Consider the following 8,839-nt stretch of genomic DNA (forward strand, 5'->3'; position numbering starts at 1 on the left):
CACCATCACTTTCGCTGGGTAATTTTTACCGGATATAATAAAAAGTATTTGTCATAAAAAATAGGTCAACACATGATAAATTAGAGTAGTTTTCTTTGCATATATGTAAGAAAATGGAAAATAAAAATATAGGCAGATCCTAAAAAACGTGAACAAAAATTCCTAAAAAAAATAGGAATTTGAGAAAAAAAATTCCTAAAAATAAATAAATAATAATTATATTGGAGACTCTGCCTTTGCTCCACCTATTCCTGACACTAAGAAAAATGCAACATATTGAAAATCATGGAAACACTTTAGTTTAGGTAAAAATCACCCAGTAATAGTGCTCTAGGGTTAATTTGGCTGTTTTTAGAAGGGAGTTTAACCCCTATATTACCATCAATGTCATATTTCTGAGACTTCTATCTCATTGGCATGATCCAAACTTTCCTTAAAAAACTAACTGTCTACAATTTAGTCGATGTTTTCTGCCCTGCAGTTCCTCATCCGTCCACTAAGGGCAGTAGAAGGGCTTTTCCTGCTCATTTCAAAATGGCTGCCTCCATGAAACCTCAGAAACACATTTGGCGGGAACAAAATTAACTAATTTTCTAAACTTTATGGAGAACACAACTCATCTATTGTCACTTTTTTTTGAATGAGTACTTGCTGTGCTACAGCATGTGTGTATTAAATTTGAGACAGTGGATAAATGAGTTACCCCCCCCAACTGAAAAATCATGTCAACATCAATAACTAACAAAAACTAGCAAAAATTAACCAAATCACCCAATGTATCATAATTGATACTATCAAAATGTTGTAGAATTTGTTTGAGGATTTCATCAAATGGTTTAAAATATATATTTTTCCCTTAAAATTCAATTTTCTGTCAATCCTCTGATGTTTTACAGGGTTAAGAAAACTGAGGAATATGAACTAAACATACTTTCAAACAGGAGTAATGCTGTCTGGAATGGACACAATACTTGACATCGGGTCACTGAGCTAATTAGGTTTGTGAAAAAGCGAGTCTATTGTTAAGCACCAACAGGAGCTCTCTGAGGCTGTTGGGCAGCTGTACTTCAGTCAATAACTCGCGCTGGGAGTAACAGAACTTTGGCTGCGGCCGGTTAAGATGAATGGATCGTAAATCTCAGGGGTTATCTGAAAGCAAGAGGGCATCATTCATCACAAGCTCACTCAACAATGGTGTAGAGGAGCATTTACTCCCGATCACTCTCTCAGCTGCTTAGAGTGACCTATCACTGTCTTCCAATCAACCAAGAACCCTCACATACACAATACAGGGGGTTATGTCTTTGGTTGATAACTAGTAACTACATCATCTGTGAAACGGTAAAATTTGTGATTTTAAAACTACAATGGATTTCCAAAATGTATCAAAACACATATTTTAATTAAATTTAGCAGCTTTGCAACAACAATCATATTTTTCTGAGGATAAGTCACATTTTTTGCATACTTTGTCCTGGGGTGCGACTTATTTATGATTTTTTTTTTTAAAGAAATATTGCGATTCGTCATTTTTCCACTAACAACCCCTAAAGGGCACTTCTGGTGTGTGTAGAGAATTTACTAAGAATCAGAATTTACTAAGAAGTGCCGTCCAAAGCTAACATGAAGGAGAATCTGATTCTCATTCTCCTGAACTTTTTACTTTTCTTATTTGCATAGAGACATAATTATTTTTGGGTATTTTTTAATCCTTTCTCAGACTAATGCAGGGCAGCAAGTCATCAAGCTGGATTTACAGAGACACTGAAGTACCGCTGATAGCGCCATCATTTAAGCCTTGTTTCCACTGAACGGTTCGGTCTGGTATTTTGAGCCTTTTCATTGTAAAACGGACCCATTAAACAGTACCTCATGGGGCCTCCATCTGTTGTAGGTCAACTGAAAGTGGAATAGAATGGTTGGGTTGGAGTCACCGTAGCCATCCACTGATCGGCAGAAAGTGATGAAAACATCAGAAAGTGCCAATATAGTGTTAATTTAAGCTAACATTTTCAACGTTTGTAAGCATTTGGGTTTTTGTGGTTTCAATCCGGCCCGCAATCTTCTTTCAAACAACATTAAATTACACATGATATAAAGCAATAAAACGACGAGCTGCTGGGTGACCTCCGTTGTTGCTGCTCTTTTAGTCGTCGCTCTAAAATGACATGCTAGCGGTCTACACCACGCATGCACCGTCAAAACAAGCTGCTCAGTGGAAATGCTGGCCAGAATTAAGTAGACTATACCACACCACTCCGTACCGGACTGGACCGCTCAGTGGAAACGGGGCTTTATAGTCATTTAGATGCTGTACAAGACAAAGATGCCATAAAAAAAATTCAAATGCTTTTCTAGAGCTCTTCAAAATAAATAAATGTGATCTCTCAACATCATCCGTGTCTTTCATGCATTGTAAATAAGATACAGTCAATGCTTCTATGTAGCGATGACGCTAATGATTTGGTGGCTCCTCCCACACGCTATGGGAGTGTCTAGTTTCTGAAGATATCTTTTCAGAAGCATTAAGCATTAAATTTGATGCATGTTGAAAAACTCTCAAATGTCCAGTACAACTTATATATGTTTTTTTTTGTCTGTATTATGCTTTTTATTTCTACGAAGGGACTCCATTTGGTTGACTGTAAATTGTTGATGGTTCAAATTCAAACAGCTGTGACTCCTCTTTGAGGAGATTTTTCAAAGACTGTAGTGTGAAGCAGCTGAGGCTGCAGGTGAGAATTTGCTGGTTTGTAGAAAACAACCAAAGTTGAAACTGAATGCACTGCTGCGCTTCAGTGTGGCGCGTTCAGGCGCATCACTTCACACCAGCACACCAGTGCCAGTCAAACCAAAGCATGCAGGCTGAGTCACTGCAGTACTGAATCGTCTACATGTATGCAACCACTACTCAGGCTCTGGAGGCGGCAGAAGATTCAGCAGAGTGATGTATCATCAAAGGAAGAGAACGTCGTTTCTCTTGGGTGAAAGACTTTCCTCTCAAACCAAAGGCTGTTGCAATTTTAGAGTACAGAAGCTTCCCACTAATCTTTGACACTGTTAAACACCCTCCCGATTATTATTTTTTTGTCATCTGCTGAGGCAGCTTCTTCACTAAGAGCGTAAAATATAGTAGAAATATTGTAAGAGAAGTAAGGATTGCCCTTTTGTTCAATGCAAAAAAAGTTTTTTCTAAAAATAAGAAATTGGCTCCCTGTATTTTCAGTTGCTCACATCCCTCTCTGCCAATTTGTTTTTAACTACAATGGTATGAGTAATGGTCTAATTATAGAATGAAATGACTTGGATTGTAGGCTATGCATAAAATAATAACAAAATTCATGATTACGTTCTCTTGGACGATATATATATATATATATATATATATATATATATATATATATATATATATATATATATATAAGAAAGTCTCTCCTGCATTTAAGAACCATCCACGAGTAAAGAAATATATTAACAAAATCACAATGTGGCTGTTTTTACAGCACCTCAACACTTAATTATGTCAAAAAATGTTTATATCAGAAATTAGATGTCACTTTAAAGAACTTTTTTAATGGTCGTATGCTTTACAGCAGGGGTGTCAAACTCAATCACATAGGGGCCAAAATCCAAAATACACGTTAGGTCGCGGGTCGAACAGGACAAACATTTATTGAACACTCTAAAACTACACTTTTAAACTTTAAAACCGTAACTTTTTAACATAATTATGAACTAGATATATAGCACTACCTGCAATAATGATAGTGTGAATGGTGTAAGCTGAATTTGGCTGCTGAAGATGCTAATGCTGATAGCTGAAGATGCTGAAAATGATAGCTAAAAACACTGGAGCTGATAGCCAGATAAAGTATTAGCTAAATGCCAAAGCAGCAAAAAAACAAAAAATAAAAAAACAAATAAAACTTAGGTTAGCCAATACAGTTAGCATGTAGCTGAAAAAAATAGCTAAACTTCAAAATATAAAAAAAACAGAAAAAAAACATATATTAGCCAAAACAGCTAGCATGTAAATATTAGCCTAACTTCAAAACAGTATAAAAAACTTTAAAAGAAAAGCCTAAATTAGCCAAAACAGCTATCATGTAGCTGAAATATTAGCTAAACTCCAAATCAGACAAAAAACTTTAAAAGAAATGCCTAAATTAGCCAAAACATGTATCTGAAATATTAGCTAAATATTAGCAAAATAGCCTAAAAATTCTTAGTAAATGCAAAAATAGTCCAAAAAGCTAACTTTTTTAAAACTTTAAAACCATAACATTTTAACATAATTAGGAATTATTAAAAATCAGGAATATTATTCCAGAATAAATAAACTTAAAACTTAAAACACTTTACATTTTTTATCCTCTGTAAAGATATATTTTGTCAAATTTACAAGGAAGAAATGAACGCAAGATAACATTAGGCCATTAACAATAATAAAATAAAATGATCTGGAGGGCCGGATATCATTACCTGGCGGGCCGGATCCGGCCCCCGGGCCTTGACTTTAACATGTGTGCTTTACAGTGTGCAAAAAAGAAGATAACCTAACTAAAAAAGTAACATTAGTTATGCGTGTGGGATCACATGAACTAAAGGTGGAAAGAAGAATCGCCATCAGAGAATAAAAATTTTACTATATTATGAAGGAAATGGGCCTGCCAGCAATCAATGTCAAACACAGAGAACAGTTGGACGAGTGCTGGCTCACCTCCACAATGCGCCACACCATAGAGGACGTATCCTTTATGACAAAGACACTGGAAGCTGCCGGCAGAGTTCACACAAAAGTGGTCACAAGTGCGGTCGAAAGAGCATTCGTCGATATCTGCAGAGACAGAGAAGCACGTGGTTAGAGCTACTCCAACAGTTTTTTATATGTTTTGTTTCCTGCATTGGATCCAGTGTGTGTGAACTGCAGTGGATGACACCTCCTTTTCAAAGGAGGAGCCCTTGCTTGATGCTCTGTACGGTGCATGACCTCCTGCGGCTGTGTGGTTTTTCATTACGATGAGCTGAAATGAAATCGTCAAAGTATTCTGATAGTAACAAGCACCCACAGCGGGAGTCAGAGGAGAACCAGCTTTTCAGCTGATAACGAGAGCCGAGAGGCCGCACTTCCTCCCCACAAGCTGTCAATCATTTCCACTTTCTCACCTCATGGATGAAACTCCATGAGATCGCCTTAAATAAAAATAAATGTGTTTTTGCATTACTGTAAGAAATGGTGTTAAAAATCCTTAAACACCAGAACTCCATTGTTTAAGTTATTTGATTTACTGCAACTTTTTAATCGTTAACATGATCAACGTAATTCCAGTAGATTCTGAAAGAGAAAAGCGGCTCGAACGAGCCGCTTTTCTCCTTCAGAATCTACTGGAATTACGTTGATATATGTTCAAGATTATTTTTTTAGGCGTCACCGGCGACGTCTCAGGTGTTAAAGGGTTAATCCTCATCAAACTTTCATGTCTGCGTCTGCAAACTGTGCAGAAAAGGCTCATTTTCACTTTAAATTTACATAAATCCCTCTTTTTTTCCTATATTTTCTTTATTTTTCTATTTAATAAAATCCCATTCCGATCATTTTTTAAGCTATTTTAGAAGTATTCCCAGTGGTCTTTTAATTAGGATTATGCAGTTTTTTTAAGACATAGCTTCTGCAGATCAGCAGTAGTTTAATAGTTGTGTGTGGGACCACCCCCCTTTGCCTCCCCGCTTTGGAGCATATTTTCTACGATTTAATCTATTTTTTAAAAAACTGCATTTTTTTCGCCTGCAACTAATTCATGACAATTTGAATAAAGAAATACCATATGTATATATATATACTATGTTTTTTATATATATCTTCTCCATCATGAGAACAAGAACATGTTAAAAATACCAAAAACATAATTTTTATCAGCTGTAAAATGCAACTTCAAGACTAAAAAATAAAAAAATAGCAATGTAGAGATTAAAAGATACTTTTAACATGTTATAATAGGCTGGATGTTTAATCAGCATTTCTCTCTGTATCTAAAAAGCTCAAGAAAAGGAGGTCGGGATGCTATGCCGCTCTCTAGGGTCTCCATAACCCCCTGCAGCTCTTTGGTCTGAATCTGCCTTATAAGATTTGATAAAAGAAGCTACAGGAGATTGATGACAAGTTCTGTTTTTCTTTTTTTATTATCATCAAGGTCTCCTTTAATGTCAGCAACAGTCTGTGTCAAGCCCAGGCAGCCCGTAATGGGACAGAATGGGGGTGTACTAACATTTTTTGGGATGTCTAATTGACTCCTTTAAGAAAAGTTCCCAGGGTTTTCCCAGGAATATCGTGCTTTCATCTGCCACGTCTGAACCTCTCCGGGGTTATTAGGAACAGCCAGGTTCCGTCAAACAGATGACACTGGTATCTCACTGCAATTACCACAGCGAGGCTGAGTAACTTTAATGAAACCGGGAAGACAGAGCGATGAAAACTTGCAGAAATACTACATGGTAGAGCAGCACGAATACGGTTTTCAGATTTTTTTTCCCGAAGTGGGCACAATCGTTCACAGACAGTTCAGCTGCACTCAATCACTGAGGTTAATACTTGGCAGGCATGTTGGCAGGGCAGTAAAAACATAAAGGATGTGGTGTGATGAAACTCTTATAAAGTGATTGATTTATAAAGGTGTACAAAGGCTTTGAAGAATAGCCATAAAAGCACATTCAAAAAGTTGAAAGGGTCTCATTGATGTTGACATCAGCTCCGCCGTATCTTGAAATATGGACCAGTTTTGACAAAAATGTGGCCGAACATCAGTCTATAATGACATTTAGGATCCTGTTGGGCTGTTTCTACAAGTAAAGGAAGTTAAGTCAGAACGGTAATCTTTTGATGTGAATTTAGAATGTGTTGGAAGACAAAGGCAACTTTTAGTTAAGCTAAGCAAAATAGCTTTTAGCGGAGGTTGATAATCCAGACAAAATTTGACAAAATTTGACATGGATGCACGTTAGAATTCCCTCTTTCAGAAAAATCCAAAATGGGAGCCAATTTTTAAAGATGGCAGCCATACACTCAACTGTTATAGAAATATTCTATTCAAAAACAGGCTATTCATGCACAAAATCTTTAAATCTGAGGGTTAACTACAAAATATGTTTTAATATTTTAAAATCTGAAAGATGGGATCTTAAAGTATGTCCATGCCGAATTTGGAGCTTGTACAAATTTGTACCAGACACCTACTGAAGCCTTAATCACACGCACCCATTAATGGAGGGTTTTTGGTTTGTCCTAGCCAGTCGAGGGTCATAGATAAGAAAGGAAAAGGTGTGTCTTGATGTTTCCCTGAGGCTCGTACCTTAAAAGATGTTGTGAAAATGGAACCTTCCATTGTTTATTGTTTATAGGATCCCCATTAGCTGTGCTTAGCAGAGAGCTACTCTTCCTGAGGTTCTTCATAAGAAACATCAAACGAGAATAAAATTCATAAAAATAATTTTAAAAAAAATATCAAAGCCATTTTATACCAAGACAACACATAAAATTCACATTTTAAGTATCATTAAAAAAGAACCTTGATACTTCAGATTAGGGGCCAAATTTTCGGGACCTCTGCTTTCGATCAAAATAAAAATGTGTATCTCATTCCATTTTTACTCAGACACACATTTAAAACAGGGGACCTCAAACCTTTTCTTGTGAAGGCTACATAGCTGTCTTCTTCTCTGATGAGGGGCCTGAGTCAGTTTGTAGGCTAACAACAGAAGTGTTAAATCGTAGGATGCGTCTAAACTCATACATTTAAAGTTTTCCAGAAAGCAACATATAACCAGATAGGAGCAAATGCTGCAGAAGAGTGGAATAAAAATGTGGTTCTTGATTGTATGGTCAGACTGAAAAAAAACAAAAAAAATCATCCATCTCAGATAGTGTTCAGGGGGCCGGGTCAATTGTGGAGGTGGGCCAAATCCGAACTGTGGGCCATAGGTTGGGGACCCCTGGTTTAAAATATGCAGCTCCAACATGTGACCTTTAAAAACATAATTTGAACATTTTTCCATTAAAACATGAGGTAAAAAGTTCCAAGCTGTTATTGCTCTGTTGACACAAATGCTGCACGCATGGGGCGTACAGGTGATGCATGAGTGCTGTAGGAAGCAGTAGGATGCCCACACAAACTACACTCTGTCTAATGTTCTCATTTCTAACAGTCAAGCTCCATGTAAGGAGATCTGAAGCACTAACAGACTCCTTGCACAGAATTTTGGGAGTGGGTTGAATAAATGAAAAATCTGTACTTGAAAAGTGAAAAATGTGGTTGGCTAAAAAAAGGTCTATTATTTCCAGACACACAAAGCACCTGTCAAAGATAGATGTTTCCACTGAAGGAAGCAGAAGGTCCGAGCGCCCTGATTTAAGATTAGTACTGTGAGGACGATAAGGAGGAGACTTTGGGGCGGGTGGTGGATGAAGGAATGCTGACAGGAGCTCATCAGACATGCCCCATCCTGACTTATGGAGCACGGCCCAGTGACAGCAGGGAAACACCATGACTGTTTAAACCACGATAAGCACATAGTTCAGCTTTCACATCTCAACACCTTAAGGAGGCAGAAAAAAGGTGTTTCGGTGCAGAACAAGACGATGACAAACCAACCGAGCGGCTACAAATTTGGTGCATGTGGGCCAAATTGTCTAATGATGTCACAATGGGGTCATTAGGATTGTTTTCAAAAAGAGACACAGTTTCGCTCCAAAATGTAATTGATATTAAAATTGTGGATGCAGGGTTTTTGTAAGTTGTTGTATTTGTTTATAATGTTGAGAAACAAGAATCAAAGTATAGGTGTG

General features: G+C 37.2%; 1 protein-coding gene across 3 annotated transcripts in view; it reads right to left on the bottom strand.

Moving 5' to 3' along the window:
* Nucleotides 1-8,839, bottom strand: part of scube3 (signal peptide, CUB domain, EGF-like 3) — a 105,278-nt gene that overhangs the window by 10,596 nt on the left and 85,843 nt on the right. For all 3 annotated transcript variants that reach the window (XR_002921367.2, XM_024292314.2, XM_024292315.2), the window contains one exon: nt 4,721-4,837. Coding sequence is in view for 2 of the 3 variants with exons in the window: in XM_024292314.2 (XP_024148082.1) it covers nt 4,721-4,837 (117 nt within the window). In the remaining variant the exon portion in view is untranslated. The remainder of the gene's footprint in view (nt 1-4,720; nt 4,838-8,839) is intronic.

The sequence above is a fragment of the Oryzias melastigma genome, linkage group LG7 (genome assembly GCF_002922805.2).
Source record: "Oryzias melastigma strain HK-1 linkage group LG7, ASM292280v2, whole genome shotgun sequence".
NCBI lineage: Eukaryota > Metazoa > Chordata > Actinopteri > Beloniformes > Adrianichthyidae > Oryzias > Oryzias melastigma.